At 32.7% G+C, this 18519-nt stretch overlaps 1 protein-coding gene across 6 annotated transcripts in view; it reads right to left on the bottom strand.

Moving 5' to 3' along the window:
* The window catches only part of LOC143232736 (adenomatous polyposis coli protein-like), a 74720-nt gene that overhangs the window by 29629 nt on the left and 26572 nt on the right, over positions 1–18519 (bottom strand). For 2 of the 6 annotated variants that reach the window (XM_076468514.1, XM_076468515.1), the window contains 6 exons: positions 12322–12434; positions 10631–10783; positions 6285–6365; positions 3568–3736; positions 3194–3348; positions 2489–2606 (listed from right to left, as the gene is read on the bottom strand). In XM_076468514.1, the coding sequence (XP_076324629.1) occupies positions 2489–2606; positions 3194–3348; positions 3568–3736; positions 6285–6365; positions 10631–10783; positions 12322–12420 (775 nt within the window). In that variant the 5' untranslated portion in view covers positions 12421–12434. Of the gene's footprint in view, positions 1–2488; positions 2607–3193; positions 3349–3567; positions 3737–6284; positions 6418–10630; positions 10787–12321; positions 12435–14206; positions 14463–18519 lie in introns of those variants that run through there. The other 4 variants (XM_076468518.1, XM_076468516.1, XM_076468517.1 and 1 more) reach the window with 4 other exon arrangements.

The raw sequence follows: 18519 nt of genomic DNA, 5'->3' as shown, positions 1-18519 counted from the left end.
TTGAATTTATGATATTTTAACCATGATAAGGCAAAACTATTATAAAGTAATGTGAATCACCCCCTCAGGTAAGTTTTATAAAAAAACTAGTAATTTGATGATTAATCATGTGTAAAACATTCAGACTATTCTTGTAAATAATATTTTTAAAGATCTTTACATCTTAACAATTCATAATGTTTTACTTTGATGTGGACTACAGTCGCCTTAAACATTGAAGGCCCCCCGATATTGATGTTGCATGTTTAAAATAATTCTTGGTAATGTCATTGGATCTCCTCAACTATTCCTGTAATAGGTATATTACCAAGGTATAATTTGTCTTGTGTCATTAGATGAGATCTGATGTATCTTCCAACAAGCATCCAAAACATTCTTGGTGTTACTGAAGCAAGGTTAGCATGCAGAATACAACATTCTCTGAATGTGCCCACCAATTTAGCACAAAGAAGATAAAGTGCTGTAATGCACAGGTAAAATAAGTGTAGAATCTGTTACCTATAACACATGGCATTAACAGTACCAGTCTGCAAGATTAAATGATTTGAAAGGTACTTCAATGTTAATTCATGTTGAAGTCATTTTTTCACCACCTCCATATACATCACAATTATGTATGAAAATGAGGTTGATTCTATCCAAGTTAATATAATTATACAATTACTTAGCTGCAAGAGGAATACTAATCACCAGTAAAAACAACAATGCTCCACTGGACATGTTCCTTGACATCATCACAGGTAAGCTGTTTTGTGCCTTACTGTTATTAGACTGCACTTTATTATGTAATTGACAAATGACTGGCCTTAAAAGTCTGTTACCAGCCATCCGTTAAATAACTATTATGCAGCTGTGGTTGGGATAAAGTAATTATAGTTTTCAAGAAAGTTTCCTATAACTACAGCAACTAAGAATCAAAGTAACAATTATATGAATATGATATAGATGACTGTCTGACTTACTGAGGTGTCAAAACAGCTATACCATTGGTTTCAAATGGAATTCTACATTCTAGTAATGACATTTTGAAACACTTGTAGGTAAATAACAGTTTGTTTTTTGTTTGTCCAGTAGCTTTTAACATAAACATAGATTTTTTTGTGTGTATAGCCATAGTTTTTGAGCAATTCGGAGCGATTTAAACCTTATGATTGACTTCTAAGTGACAGAAGAGACTTCTGTATATATCATAAACAAAATAACCAATTAGGTGACTTTTAAAAATTAATTCCTATCAATAAAAATAATATGGAATGCAACATCAGACTATTATTATAGCCATTCATACAGAAAAGTACACATAGACTTTATCAAAGTTATTATTAACAGCACAGTTCATATTAATACAGAACAAGGGTGTCATTAGACACCTTTAGGATACAGCTCACAGCAGATTTTGCTTTGAAATATATCAAACATTGCTGACCTTTACAACTGTTTGATAACAAACAGAATATCACAAATGTTAATGACAACTAATGCCCCAATGATCCAAACCCCTCAATGAATAAATTCTCCTTAAATTATGACAATATTTCTATACCAAAGTTTGTTTCCAGTAGGCTCATGTTGCATATTACAACTACATGAATTATCAGAGATCTAAATCCTTTTCCCCACTTTTAGAGCCTTTATGATGGATGTGTTATTTTTAACATTTCTATTCTTGGAAAGGCATTTTCAATTTTGGTCTATTTTTTCAAGCACTGTATCATAACAACAACTTGACACAAGGTTTACAACTTTCTATAATTAAAAGTTATATAAAGTGACAAAAGCTAGGAGAATGAAGAATGAAAGGGATGAAAAAACAAGCTTCATAATGAATTATCTGCATATCCATACCAATCCATATATTGTTACAAACAAGTACTCATGAGCAAACAGTATTCTTTAAAACTTCTAAACCTATTTCTATTTTAAAAACTGTGTAAAAACTAAACATTGTTTCCCTTTTAAATACTAATAACATAAAAATACTAAAGAAAATGGGAAATTCTAGATGAATTACAGTTAGAATGTTTACAGTATCCCGACATTAAGAAAGTTTTGGCAATTCAATGTAAAAGAGCTTTACGCAATGTTACAAAAATCACAACCACACAACATTAAAATGCAATGACCGAACTGTTGTATGTACGTACGTATGTTTGTTTGTACGTTTATACGTACGTATGTATAAGTACATTTAAGTTAATCTATTTTACTTTTAGGTAAAAACTAGAAAATGGTCAAGAACAGTTATTTGCAGAAGACTGTTACATCCTTTGCTTTTGTGAAGCAGACAACAGATAATGTTTGAATCTTTAAGTTACTTAACATAAAATGTACATTAACATAGCCTATAGGAAAAATAAACAATTTACACAACTGTGACATTTTGTTGCAGAACATTTTATCAACATATTTAGATATCTTAAAGTTATATTAATTTTTTTTAAAAAAAAGAAATATAATGAAGAATTGAGATAAAGTACACTCAGTTTACCTGTTTGTCTCATAGCAACACAGCTTTCTCTGGAGCCAGACATAAGTAGCAATTTTCGACTCATGTCTTCTTTGTTTTGTGCACCCAGCATTGATAGCAAGCTATAAACCATTTCCACCTGAAAAACAATATAAAAACATATCATAAGTAAAGCTATCAGAAGCAGTTACTAACCAACAAGTACACTAATTTTCAAGAACACAGGTTCTTAATTTGTGGTAACCATAGATTATATTAATTATACCAGTTATGATGTACATATATATACGTAGTTATTACGTACATATATGCAGTTTCAACATAAACACATATACTGTTCCGGTTTTAAATATTTATGTTAGTTCACTAAGAATGTACTGTAAAATAGTTCTTCATGGTGAAGGATTTATTAAATGAAAGTATTGTGAATAAAACTAGCTCTATAACAATATTTGTTCAAGTTATATAACCCACCATTAACTGCCGTTAAAAATAAAAAAATCCATACAAAATTCACAACTAAGTTCATTTTAGATGGATGATATGTTCATCAATGCTTTAAAGTATCAGTATCTGTATGAAGTTATCCTAAGTGTCAAGAAAATAATAATTTTCTTCTAGAGGTTGCAATGTTAAAATGACAATGGCAACACATTCAAAATTCTGTTTCTATTGAAGAAGAACAAAAAAAAGCATGCAAAAAGCCTAACACAATGTATACCACACCTTAGTTCCCAGTTGTTGAGGTGGATAACGTCTTGCAGTGATAGGGGTTGTGGAAGCAGTGGAATTGAAGCTCATCAAACTGGAAGTTTCTTGGTTTAAACCAGCACCAAGGGAGCTGTTATCACCTACATTAGTTGGCCCACTGTTCCACATCACTAAATGCAAAAAGTTTATAACAGATATCAAAGCTAGAATGTTTCCAATATGCAAATGTATTCAAGGATCCACTTAACCATGAAAAGGCTAATTATAAAATATCACGTAACAAATTTAAGAAATCAGAAAATCTATGATTGAAACTAATTAAGAATGAAATCTTCTTTAACCTGTTTATTTTTCTGAACATTTTTCTATTTTGCCAGTGCAATACAAACCTCTATCAATGGGCCAGTCTCCATGGTAGATGGAAGACAGATTGTTGCCCGAGTCATTCCATGAGACAGGTCCTGACTCATTCACGTTCAAAATATTAGTTTCTGCTGAACTATCCATTGTTTGAAAGGTTGAAACAAGTCTCTGGTTTGTGCTTCTAAAGTTTTCACTCTATTTTAAATGAATAATAGTAAGATGTATGAAAGCACTTTCACATACTTTTGCAGCCCCTTAATATAAACGTATTGCATCACTACTCACATACGTGACTTTTACACAAAACATTTTTTTCTAGAAAGATTAAAAAGAAAAACAATAGCAAATATACAGTGGTAGCTTTTTACCTTATATTGATAACATTTCTTTAAAGAACATCAGAATGTAAGAAAAACAGAAACTCTTATTTATTAAACATTAAATAAAGTTCACAAAAGAAAATAACAGTTAGTTGTGCAACTTTATAACCCCAAAGGATACGTTAGGTTTAGAATTTTCTCACAAAGCAACACAAAAAGACTACCACAGCCATCATACACCTATAAGCAACAATTACATCCACTAGTGTCATGTAAGCTAAACAATTCCAAATAATTAAACTGACTGACTGAAATTATGATTAAATTCAGTTATTAATGTTTGTTAATGTTCCAGCAATCAATTAATTTATTTATTATTATCACTTTTTATACCATCATTCAAAGAATGCTAATAAATGATCAATCCTATTTGTACTGGTGAGTAGAAGTAGGTATGCAATGATCTTTACAGAGTACTATCAACATGGTATTTATTAAGTATTTGATGTCAGAGTTATCAACTATTCATTTTATACTATACTGCTGATTTAGCACTAGTTCATGGTAGAGAAAAGCAAACATCGGATGCAAAATAAAAGGTTACTGAAAAACTATATACATGCTGAGATTATGCAAAAGTAAGTGTATAATGTATGATGGACACAGGTATGTTTATTCATCACAAGTACATCATCTTCCAGTGTAACTTCTCAGTCTGAATCAGACTAATGCTGGTGATTCATAATATATCTGAAGTAAAAATGTGCATTTAACAAATTTTGTGTTCAACTCACTTGTTAATTTGACTAAAATCTTACCATATTTTGTGCAGATAAATGTAGCGAATTCAAAACTACAGTCAACATTGTTTCTGCAATATGGGGCCAGTCTCTGTGCATGTTTGATTACAGAGGTCACTGATATATTAATCAGCAAAAACCACTAACTGCTAAACTCTAATCAGTCATCCCCAATAGACTAGAGAAAAGGCAACTGTCAACAGCATACACCAGGAGCTTTAGGGGTTACTCTTGCCTGAACTGACCATCACTCATTTAGTATACCTGTGGTCCTAAAGTGTAAGATGTGTCATCTGGCAACAGTTTGTTTGTTTTGAATTTCGAGCAAAGTTACACGAGTGTTATCTGTACTAATCATACCTAATTTAGAGGTGAAAAACTAGAGGAAAGACAGCTAGTCATCATCACTCACTACTAACTCTTGGGCTACTCTCTTACCAACAAATAGTAGAACTGATCATCACATAATTATGCCTCCACAGCTGAAAGGGCAAGTATGTTCTGTGTGGCAGGGTTTTAAACTTATGACCCTCACATTATGAGTCAAGTACCCTAACCACCTGGCTCATCTGCCAAAGGGATGCAAACTAGGAATTTTTGGATTTGTAATTTGGATGCACTAACCACTAGGTCATGCCCAGACCAATATAAAAAAGATATAACTAATTCATTGGAAGCCTCAGTACTTAAAATTATTTAAAGAAAATGAAAACTGTATTTTGAAAGTTAGAATAGTATTCATGCCTTCATGTTTGAATGGCTTAAAAAAATCTCAAATGTTTTATATTTTAAATAAAACTTAGCACACTGGCAAATTTGGCATGTATATTTGTAAGTATCAGGTAGTTTTCACAAGGCTTTAGAATTCAAATCTGACAAATTATTCAATTATTGAAAACTCTCTTTGCTATGAAATACATAGCAAAGATTATGAGCTTGTTTCTTAGTATAAAAACATAATACCTGAAGTATAGCATTAGCTCTTCCTATACTTATAGTGTATACTTAAGCACAACACACAGTAAATGTCATATAGAATTAGTAAAAACTGCAACCTGTTATGGAATTATGGAAATATCATCATAATTTAAAGTGTGAAACTTTCACTTAACATTTCTCTCTCTTTCTTTATATTTTATGACTTTCTGGTTTGTTTTTTCTTAATTTTGCGTAAAGCAACATGATGGCTATCCGCACTAGCCGTCCATAATTTAGCAGTGTAAGACTAGAGCCTCCGGAGGGCAGCTAGTCATCACCACCCACCACCAACTCTTGGGCTACTCTTTTACTAACGAATAGTGGGATTGACTATCACATTATAATGCCCCCACGGCTGAAAGGGCTAGCATGTTTGGTGTGACAGGGATTCAAACCCGCGACCCTCAGATTATAAGTCAAGTGTCTTAACCCACCTGCCCATGTCCAGCCATAACTTTCTGGACTTGTGACATCATAATAATCTGTTTTTCATTTTCTTCTTCTGTGACTGTGGATATGGCTAGGGTGAGTATTTTGTTATAGTTTCGATGAAAGTTTAGTCCTTTACATGTTGGATGCTTCTGCATAACATGTATAAACAAAAGATTGTTTATTTTTAAGTTAACAGTAATTACAATATCTTACTTGCTGCTCCTGCATAGCAGTGGTGGGTGGTTCTTCAATATTAGTCACACCTTTATTGTCATTGTAATCTTCTGGGTTCTCCTGAAGTAGAACATAGTTTGATGGACAAATATAGTTTCAACCATTTCAATTTCTAAAGAAATTATATGTGAAAATATTATTATTGTTAATTAATTTCTTCCTCGTGTAAAGTACAAAACTGGTCCTAACATCATGGTTAAGATATAAAACTAAAATCAATATTTGTAACTGTATAAAATTCTACTTAAATGGTAATAACAGTTCATTAAGATGTTATTTACTCTATTAAATAAATTAAAACTTATTGGATTATATTTAGAATGAAAAGATTCTTTATAAGCCTATACTAGTAGGTCTAGATTTCTTATTAAAAAATCAAAATAGCTTAATTGAAAGAAAAGCTAATTGAAGAGTTTTTTCTTTCAAATAACTAATTTTATCACATAAAATCCCTTTTATTTTCATGAAAACTGCATAAATGTGTAATGCTCATGATTATAACAGCATTTGTGATTTACTTGGTGGGAGAAAAGGTAATAGCCCACATGTTATTAAACATAATACTGTATAGCAAAGAAATGGGATCTAAATTAGTATCACTCATTCTTTTCATTCTTGCATTTCTTTATGTTTGTGTTTAACATAACATTTCCTTTAAGTACATCTAAAAGTTATTTAAGTCATCACTTACTCCAACTCACAAAAAGACATGAAATAGACTCTTTGAAACAACTAGAATTACCATTACTTGAAGCAATATAAACATTATGTACAATTTAATATTTCAACAAGTTTTTTTTAATCTACTAACAATTATTTTACAAAGCCTCTAATCTTTTAATCTAAGTGGGTCAAAGTGCATGTGTCATCACCTTTTTACAGTTATAGTTAAAATTTCATATAACCAGTTTCTTTATAAATATTTATCAATAAATTTAGCATCAGAATGCAGTTTATAATTTAAATTTGCATACTTAAAATACAGTGGAAAGACTAGTGTAGATAATGAAATTGAAAAAATTGAACTCCATTTTGAGAATATAGTGACAAAAATGGAAAACTTATGGAGTGTGGCACCCACTAGGATAGAGGGGTGACTTAGTAGAAATATCAATTGGTGGAATCCCATATCCATCTTAAGCAGAGAATATTCTTCACCCAATGCAAATGATACTGGCAAAATAATTTTCTATGTTATGCTAAGGGGGTTGGGCACAAAATGCATGTGTAATGTGGCTAGAAAAACAAGTCAAGCCATAGAGTAAGTGAGAAATAACTATATTATATTCTTTTATAGATTGTTTAGGCAAAGTATTCATGATGAAGCTTTGTAGAATGGACAGCAGCTGCCTGTTGTGGAGACACAAGTGTAGAGGACGATGTTTTGAAAGTCTTCCGCCTTTCCATCCATTCTACAAAGTTCAATTAACTACGTTATACACTTACCCCAATAAGTAAGTAAAGGAACAAATCATTTCAGAGCTTCATTGCAAGGAAAATGCAAGATCTATCCAGTTGACCACAACCACTGTAAGAATACCCTGACCCAGAGAGGAATTTTCCACATCAATTTCCAGCAGCATGGTTATAGACTACCAAGAGTTCTTCCACTAAGCATTTAAGGATAGGATATAAGTCATGAAATGAAGAGAATCCCATGGCAAAAACAAATAATGTAAAAGAAAGAAGTGTGAGTGAGATAACTGCAAGCTGCCTCACTCAATCAGACAAAGGAGAAAAGGAAGGATAACTGTAGAAAACAGCCCAAGTCTTGGATGGGAAGGAGAGATTTGGGAATAAAATTACCTTGTCCATGGTGTAGAGAGAACAGAAAGGGTCCAAGACAAAACATCACAATGACTCATTCTGCAAGAGATAAGAAAATATCTCTGTAGAGAAAAATGTATTTGAAACAGGTTGCCAGAGGTTTGAATGTAAGATAGATAAGAGCCTTTGAAAAGAAACAGAAAATCTAATCCAGAAGTTGAACTGGGAGAGGAGAGGACATATAAGAAAGGCTCAGAAGAAATTTGTAAGAACTGGAGAATAGCATGAAAATGACCAGGAGAAAGACAAAGTCACTGACATTACTGCTCTGTCACTATCACACAAAGATACAGATTGCTCTCCAAAAACACAGGAAAATAATAAATTGAGATAAGGTAAAGTCAAACAACCTGGAGGAAGGGAGTGTAATAAAAAATCAAACACTTGCAGAAATAAACTGAAATAGTAAATGAGTGATAAAAGTGAGCTACACTGCAAGATAAACCTACTCATCTCGTAATGGAGTAGACAAAAGACATTTGTGAAGAAGGCATGGCATATCATAATGAAAGATGGACATCTGATGCTCACATAAACAAAAATATTCATAAATGAAGAGATAAATGTCCTAGAATTGATGAGAGGTAAAGGAGAAAAAACCATAATTATTCTGGCAGTGAATGCTGTGAATTAAAAACAGCACACTAAAAAGTCAAAGAAATGGATAAGCATACAGATGTGTGGACCAATACAGACTTAAAAGGAATACCACAAGGACAAAAGACAGTTGAGTTTGGGATGGAAGACCAAAAAGAGAGGGAGCCTTGTATAGAGGGAAGTCAGAAATGCATCATTAAGATGATTCCCAAAGTGAAAACAAATCCAAACATCAAGATTTGGATCAAGCAATTTGGTCAATTTGCTATTAAGTTCAAAACTCAAAAAAAATGGAAGGCCAGCAACCAGTTGCTGTTTTGAACACAAAGGTAGAGCTTCAGAACAAGAAAACAGAAGCCTTAAGAGTGAGTACTTTCCTCTCATTTGATATAAGAATCGACAGTGGAGTGATCAAGACAGAATGCTCAGATAGCTGTTACAAAAGATAGTGACAGACCCATTAAACCGCCCACACCTCAAAGACATTTATATGGAGAGTCAACTTTGTAGGCAACAAAACACTGAAAAATGGCGAAAGCATCCAGAACTGCTCCCCACCTGGCTAGAAAGACACCCACAAACAAGTGAAAATGTTGAAGGAGTGTGACCCTCAAAGAGATGTGAAAACATTAGACCCACCATAAAAGCCAGAGGAAAAAGAGACAGAAGTACAAAAATTATAGATAGTGGATCAAATAGTACATTTTACTGATCCACTAGCATCAACACACACAGATGAAAAAAAGGATGTAAGAGTCAAGTTATCAAAAGAAACAGATCCCCAAACATAGGAAGAAATGGAGACATAAGAGCATTGGAAATAAAAAGCTCCTTATCTTGGATATGCAAAGGAGAATGTTGAACCATTCAGCAAATGAGGCCAAAAAGACTCATTTATGAATCAGAAATTGAATGAGAGTCAAGACTGACTTAGAAGACTAATCAGCCAAGGCAAAAATATGACATGTGGTGGTGGAAATGAAGACTTACAAAGTGCATTCTGCACAAGAAAGCCCCCAGGAATTGGTTGGTAACATACAAATGTGATCAAAAAAAAAAAAACTCATAAGAAAAAAATGGTGTCATGTAATGGTTTCCTGCAAAGTGGTTTCACAGCTGAACAAAGTGTAAAAGCCACACTCCTACAGGACCAAAGCTAAGAGGTGGTTCCAGAAAAAAACTGATCATTGACCCTCATGATGGTCAGCCTCTTGGAAGGAGGTATGCCAAAGAGGGGTCACAGGACAAGGAACTCCACATAAAATATCTGCATGATGGATTGATGCCAAAGGGAGTTCTCCTCAATATTGAAAAGAAAATAAGAAATAATAAAGCAAGTCCTAGAAACAAGAATAGGTCAATGGGACCTTAGCCAGTAATGCTGTCTGATGCAGCAACTCAAAGGAAAAGGGAAAAGAGGAAAGTTGAGATGATGAGTAAATCAAATATGAAGATAAGCAGACTGAGGATAAAAAAATAAAAAAAAGAGTCAAAATAGTGGAAAAAACATACATCCCTGTGCTAAGAAAGAAGAAAATAAGAGATTCAACAGATAAGAGTACTACAATAGAAGAACAGCTACATCCATATGCCAAAGATAAAAAGTCTTATGTTTAGGGAGAAGGTAGTAATCAAGAATTAACGTAAAAAATATACAACAAAAAATATGCAATAATACAACTATTAGGTGAGAGAGGAAGAGATAAGTACAAGAAGCCTGCCTGTGAATCAGCAGAAACAACTGGAGTAAGAAAACAAATGTCATATACTTGGGTTGTCATGAAAGGACAAAGTTGGTGTTATTTGACCCTTATCAAGGATCAAAGAAAAAGAAAACAGCTAGTTACCTTTTCCCTTTCTATCACACACACACACACACACAATGTACAAATACAACTTACAATTTTATAGAAGGTTTTAACATGTACCTGGGTTGATACCGTTGTCTGTGGATGAAGAGGTCCAAGAAAATGAATATTATCAGTTTTTACTTCCTGATGCCTAACCATTTTCTTCCCAGGGAAAACTTGTGGAGCCCAAATAGTGTGATGTTTCTGTAAAGATACATATGAATTTAGGGTAAGAAAAAAATTTAAAAGTGGAAATAATCACAGAGCTGGAAACAATTATCAATGAAATTAAAAGGTTGAACAATATAATTTCAAAATGTAACAAGAAAAACCAACAATATGGACTCTAGGTACATGTACATTTAATAATAAAAATGTAACTTTTTTGTAATGTCAATTATGATAACTACAAATTCTTTGTACACTGAACTACTTTTAATTTTACAATGACCAAATATTAGAGCTGAGCAATTTAATTATCTAAAGCAGTTATTACATCAATTAGTGCAACATAAACTAATCATTTAATTAAAATGATTAAATTGACTAATAAAATATCAAATTAGTGTATCCAACTGTTATTGTTTTTAATAAATTAGAACAATCAATTTATCAAAATTATCAACTGCCATAAAATTATTTAACAATTCAAAATTAGTGTTTTGAATTATAACCATTCTGGATCATTCCAAAAACAGACTAACTCAAATTATGATTAAATTGATTGTCACAGAATAATCAAATAATCAAAATTATGGTTTTACAATTTTTTTGTTATTTATTCCAATTTTCTAAGTGATTAGAATATTACTATTCTATTTGTGCAATAATAAGCACAAAGCTACAAAAATGGGTTATTCGTAATCTGTCCTATTTTAGCCTTATAATTTGTTGTTTTTTTACTCCATGTTTATTCAGCTGTGGTAAACTGGAAAGGGACAAAACTTCTAGGGCTATCTGTCACTGCCACCAATTTTGAATTGAGACTAGACAGAAGGCTGGTAGCACCTGCCACCAATTTTTGTTTCACCAAATGTAATTAAACCAACTTTATCTATCAAGATCTAACATCTTTCAACATTTCCTCATTAGTTTTTCCTTTTTATGTTGCTAATCTTCATATTTTTTACCCTACAGTGTAGGACTGACCATGCATAACACCTTAAGTCATTTTTTCAAATATAGTTTAATATCTATCCTAAGCAATTATTTCAAATCAAATAAAGCTGTTTTACCATTCTTACCCTTTGTTTTATTGTTTTCACACATGTCATCATTATTGTTATTTACCACTAAATAAGTAAACTCCTCTACTTGTTCCAGCTCTTTAGCCTCTATTTTGATGTACATTTCAGAAATTTCCTTGGATAATAAAATTAACATTTTCTTTTTTCTTGTACACTGAATTCTAAATATTTTGATTGAAAAAATCCACATAAAATAGTAACATTCATGCTACTCATTACGAAAAATAAAATTATTACTTAAATATGGACAAGGTAATGATTACTATGGAAACAAGTACAACACTGAACATAAGCAAACATGAACAGCAACATTAGACTAATTACAAAAGGCAATATTTAGCTTCAGATGTGTCATCTAACACATACCTAATAAAAATACATTTCTGAAAGGGATGAAAAGACAGCCCTATGCCTAGTCTAAACCAAATTTCAAAGTGATCTGGAGAAAAAGTATGAAAATTAATTCTTTAACTTATCACACATTTTACAGTTTACATTTTCTACTAATCCTGATGTAGATGCTGTTTCTTGGGAAGTGAGTAGTGTTTTTCTTTTTCTGAGCCTGATCTTCAAACCTTTCTTGCTGTAGCTCATTTAGAAGGCAAGACCTGAAACATAAAATATTCCAAGTTAACAAGAAAATCTGCCTCTGTTAGAATGATGATTGATGATTATAATAAACAAATTCCTAATCCACACTTAATTTTGTAATTCAAACACATTAAGTTAAAAAAAAAAGTTAATTTTAGTATTTCCTCAAAAGGTAAGTTGAAAATAAAACAGATGTGTCTTGTACTTGCACAGTAATCCCATATTCATATAGAAATTCTGAAAATATGCAGTATTGATGCTGCTAACTTATTTTTAAGAATTATTTAACAAGCAAGTTGTTTACAATACTATAAATGTTATGTCCAATCGATCATATAATTTACCTACTATTTGTCACTGATGAGGAGGAATTCCACTCCTTGTCTAATAACATTAGACAAAGGCAAATTGAAATAAATTGAATGACAGATTGGGCTTCACATTTTTATAAAACAAGATCTCCATGTTCCCAAATTCTGAAGGAACTTACACTATAGCCAAGGAATGTGCAAGTTCTCTGAAAACAGCAGAAATCTAGGTCTGCAGTCTTGAAAAGCTGCTTGCAGCGTGGTATTAAATCATTTGTCAATACTTAAAAAATACAGAATGTATTTTGGACATTAAATAATTAATTAATTTACGTTGACACTGAAATCTATATGTTCATTTAACTATTTTACAATAATATACAACACAAATATTACTACCATCTTAATATTTCATACCTAGATTTCTAGATCAAACAATATTACACATCTCAAATAGTACTATTTTTTACTCATTTTTATACTTTTTTCTATGGATGATTTTTGTATACATATTTCATATGATTTATGATCATAGACACAGTTTTCTCTTGTCTAAGTACTGGTTTAAGTACATCTGTAATTTTTACTACAATGTATTATTTGCTTTACATAACTGTAACAAAAATGTCAGGTAAGTTGAATAAAAAAGATTCTAATGAATGTTTGTGGGAAAAAAACACAAGTGATCAATGGTTCATTACTTTGATAATTTAAGTTACTAAGCAAGTTTTCTGATACAATTAATTAAATGTAACCAGAATTTTACTATCCTTCCAAACAATTTTGTAAACCTGGCTAGAAACAACAATTATTATATTTTAACTCTGGATTTTATAAATTTCAACAAGTGCAATTCACATCAAAGAGGATTAACTATTTTGAAAGTAAAATATAACACTATAATAAAAAGTCAAAAAAAGTAGTCAATTTCAATGCACTCATATATTCTATATTATCAATAATAATAATTATACAATTTTTGAATCACGAATATACCGGATTCAGAACAAAACCCCTCAAAAATGAAAACACAGGAACAAATTTGGAATAAGAGAACTTTAGAAAATTTTTGTAACCTAACCAAGATTAACCCTTAAACAGCAGGAATATTTTAGGTAGCAGCATGAATTGCTGATAGCCACCATTTAAGGGTTAACTACAAATAAAATATAAAAATGTACATTTTAAAACCACTTAAATCTTAACTTTGCAAATATCAGTTTTAATATTACATATACTCTGTAAAGGAAGTGTTTATGCACTTTTACACTAAACTACTATGCATCACTGTTCAAGACAATTTGTTAAATATGTATAGTATTATGTAACTAAGAGTAACATGCATAATGATTATGATTTATAACACTTCTTGTTTACTTGACTATATCTTAAAAAAACTTTTAGAAATAAAATTAATTCTATTCTTCAATATATCAAAAACTCGTGTTATTTATAATGACTATCCAAAACTGAAACTAAACCTTTAGAGCAGGGGTGTGCAACAGGCGGCCCGCGGGCCACAACCCGGCCCGCCAAGCCATTTAGTGTGGCCCTAGTTGTTGTAATCTAACCATGTGGCCTGATCTGTAATCCAACGCAAATGGAATATTTTTAAAAGCATCGATCCTACGGGATTCCCAGGCTTCGACTCGACAAACTTCTAAAATTATCTTTGCTAGAGAGGAGCAGGCCGAATTCGATTGGTCGGCCTCCTTAGGGCATGAATAGGTGACGTGCACTAGCACTATTGTCTACGACTCAACGTCATGTCCTGAACCTCGCCTTCGCCCGCTGGCGACAATTTTCCCTAACCTCTGCTGTCCGTCATTCATTATTGGTGAAAATTTTATTACCTTTAACAGTTACTACAAGAGATTGAAGGTAAATTGATTATTATTTAGCATATTGTTGTGACTTTACTGAATTTATTAAAATTTTTGCTTTCAGATGCATCTGATTCTATGTACAGTGTGACCTCGTTATTCGCGGGGTTACGTTCTTTACCCTCCCGCGAATAGCGAAAACCGCGAATATTGGACGCAGTTTTAAAACGTATATGTATGCGATTATATAATATATGAAATGCTTCCCAAACACTAATGATACTTATACTCATTGATGCAGTAATAATGTAGCAATATTGCATACTGTTATGTATTTCACTAAATTGCTCCGTGCGTTACCGGGCTGTGCTTTGCCGTTTGCGTTGTTGGGGAAGCTGAGGCAGTCAGCCAATAGCAGTCCAATCTTGTTTGGTGAAGACGACAATTGATAAAACGGCTTGATTGAGTAAATACAACAGAAATCTCCTCGAAAAGCCCTTTCAGTCTCTGTGACCTACAAAAACGCAGTTCGCGCATAACCCGCGAATAGGCGAGGTCACACTGTATTTTGCTATTCTCAATTAATTTAAGTACCGGAAGGCTATGATCGGGATGCCAATTTAGAAACATGTGTTTCTGTCCATAAGAGGTTCCATGTGTAAATAAATTCTATGTTTTTTTCTACTTTGCTATTTTCGTGAGAATAATTTTTGTTTTGATTTCAGGGCTAGTAAAATGTCAGCAGTTAAGAAACGAAAAATTTATGATGAGGGAAGGTTATTCAACAGTGAATGGTGCACAAAATATCTTGTTGTCCCACATAATCAAGGTGTTGTCTGCCTCGTCTGTCAAACTACAATTGCAGTCATGAAAGAGTACAATATTAAGCGACATTACGCAACTAAGCACTCCTCCCAGTTTGATGAAATTGTTGGTCAGGCATGAAAGGACAAAATTGAACATTTAAAAACATCCATTGAAAAGCAACAAGGTGTTTTTACCACTTTCAAGAAAAATTCAGAACTGGTGACAAAACTGAGTTTTAAGCTTTGTGAATGTATGGCAGAAAAGGAAAGCCTTTCAGTGATGGAGAATTTATTAAAATTGTTTAACAATATTCACAGAATATGCATGTCCAGAGAAAAATATTTGGTGGAGCAAACTAGCCTTTCCCGCTTTACTGTCTCACATGGGACAAAAGATCTTTCAGAGGACATCAAAGAAACTTTGAAAGAGAGATTGAATTCGTGTGAAGCTTTCAGTCTGGCTTTGGATGAAAGCACTGATATCAATGACACATCCCAACTTGTCATTTTCATCAGAGCTGTTACTGCAGGCTTTGATGTTTTCAAGAGTTTTTAGATATGGCAAGCCTTTCCTCCACAACCACAGGACAGGATATTTGTGAACAAGTGCTTAAGGTTGTAGAAAAGTTTGAACTGAATCCTTATAAATTATGTGGTGTTACAACAGATGGTGCTCCTTCCATGACAGGTAGGACAAATGGATTCACCAAGAAATTTCTAACTGCAATTGGAGCACAAGACGAAGTTGTAAGCCATTGCATTATTCACCAAGAGAGCTTGTGTACCAAAGTTCTGGATTTTGCAGAAGTCATGAAAAATGTCGTCCAATGCGTAAATTATATTCGAACATGAAGATTAAATCATCGACAATTTAAAACTTTTTTAGATGAGCTGGACAGTGAGTATTCAGATGTTTTGTACTTCTCTGCTGTACGTTGGCTTAGTAGAGCTGCTACTTTGAAGAGATTCTGGAATCTGCGAGAGGAGATTAAGTTCTTCATGGAGAGCAAACGTCAGAATGTGGACTTCTTGAGCAATGAGAACTGGCTGAATGACTTAGCATTCCTCACAGACATTACACAGCATCTGTCTGATTTAAACTTAAAACTACAAGGGAAAAGTCAACTTGTGAATAAGTTGTTTGAGCATATTTGTGCTTTTGAGAAGAAACTGGAACTTTTCCAGGTTCAGTTGAGAAGAGCCATATTGACCCATTTTACGTCTTGCAACCAGGAAACTGGAATTTCCTAATCTGGATTGCACCAAATATGGAACCAGTGTACAAAAGCTGCGTGATGAGTTTGCAAACAGATTTCCAGATTTCAGACAAACTGAAATTAGATTGAAATTGTTCGCTCAACCTTTTGATTTGGCAGTGGAAGACAGTCCTGATGATTGCCAAATGGAACTCATTGAACTGCAGGCTGACATGAACACTAAAAGGAAATTCTCTGAAAACAGTTTGCTAGACTTTTACAAACTCTGTGTACGTGAAAAGTTTCCCAATTTGTCCCGTCATGCACAAAGAATTGCCTCCCTTTTTGGTAGCACCTACTGCTGTGAGCAATTTTTCTCCAAAATGAAGCTCATCAAAACCAAATGTAGAAGTCAGCTGACTGATGAACATTTGACCAGTCAGTTAAGAGTGGCAACCACTTCTGTCAAAGCTGATATTGACAAGCTCTGCAAGGACTCTAAATTTCAAGTGTCGCACTAAAATGATCACTCATGCAAAATATAAAATATTATTGCTTGCATTTTGAGAATTTTTTTTAATTTATTGTGCATGTACACGAATAAGCTTGTTTTTTAAGTGGCCCCGCTTGATTGATGAAGTTGGTTATATGGCCCACCGATGAAAAATGTTGCACACCCCTGCTTTAGAGGATACTCATGTAGCATGTAATTCAACAATTTGATAAGATTTGAGATTTTACAATACATTTTTTTTTAATATTAGAAGAAGGTATTTTCCATTTTTAGCATTAGCGGAAAATATTCTTAAATGATGTAAAGTTTAAATATCAGAAATTTTAAAAGTATGAAACATATTTACTTCCTCTGTTTATATTAAGTTTTACTAAATATCACAGATTTTTAAAAGGTACTTTTGTTATCCTAGCAAGAGTTAAAACTGTCAAAATTTATGCCTTTAATTGGGGCAGTGAGCTTTCACCATTCAATTTATCCTTCAAATATTTTCAATCATCACTACCTCAACAAATGAGTACAACCCAAGGACAGCAGTTGTTACACAAGCACAAGTTCAGACCCAGTAATCATATCTTCATGTATTACATCTCCTTCTCTACTATGACTCATTCTTTACTTGCTTCATGTACACCCCCCTCCTCCTACAAATGACCCACATACTTGTTCAATGTAGCTTTTTAAAAGTAATCTTTCACTGTAACTGTGTAGGTGTACAAAATAAAAGTAAATATCATACAAAAAAAACCACAAAAAACACCACTTTAAAACAGCTTATATTTTGAGTGAAATCTGGCTGTTAGCTATTTTAAATATCAGAAATAATATATCATATATATATATATGAAATACCTGATCCACAGTGATTTCCTAAATGTAACATATAAGGTTATATCAAATAGATGTTGCACTCATACTCCAGTTTTAAGTATAATGTTGAAAAAAAAAAGAGGTCATTATGAATATACAGAAAATAATCCATTTATACCAACACTTTTACCATTGTTTAGATCTCAAGTTCTAATAAATAGATTGCAAAATTTAAGAAAAGAAACAAATCAGTAAAAATAATTCTAAAGATTAGTTTCTTCAGTGTTCAAAAACTATATATACTAAATCTTAAAAATACACTGCAAGTTCAAAAGAAAATAAAACTAAACTTTATATGTATGGGAAGGGGGGGGGGTAAAGTGGCATACCATGACCATTTCATTCAAGACTGTATTATGTATTTGATGTCAGAGTTGCCAACTATTCATTTTACCCTACATTGCTGATGTCGAAGCAACTCACAATAGAGGAAAGTATATATCAGATACAGTGCATATGGACACAGAAAACACTATATATGTGCATTTATGATGCTCTAGAAGTTATGCAAGTGTAATATGCAAATGTACAATAAACAAAAATATCCTTCACGTGGATAGCACCTAGCACTCCAAGTTGCCAGAG

Source organism: Tachypleus tridentatus, chromosome 11 (assembly GCF_004210375.1).
Source record: "Tachypleus tridentatus isolate NWPU-2018 chromosome 11, ASM421037v1, whole genome shotgun sequence".
NCBI classification, from domain to species: Eukaryota; Metazoa; Arthropoda; class Merostomata; order Xiphosura; family Limulidae; genus Tachypleus; species Tachypleus tridentatus.
The sequence above is the reverse complement of the archived record's forward strand: the minus strand, read 5'-3'. Positions and strand labels throughout refer to the sequence as shown.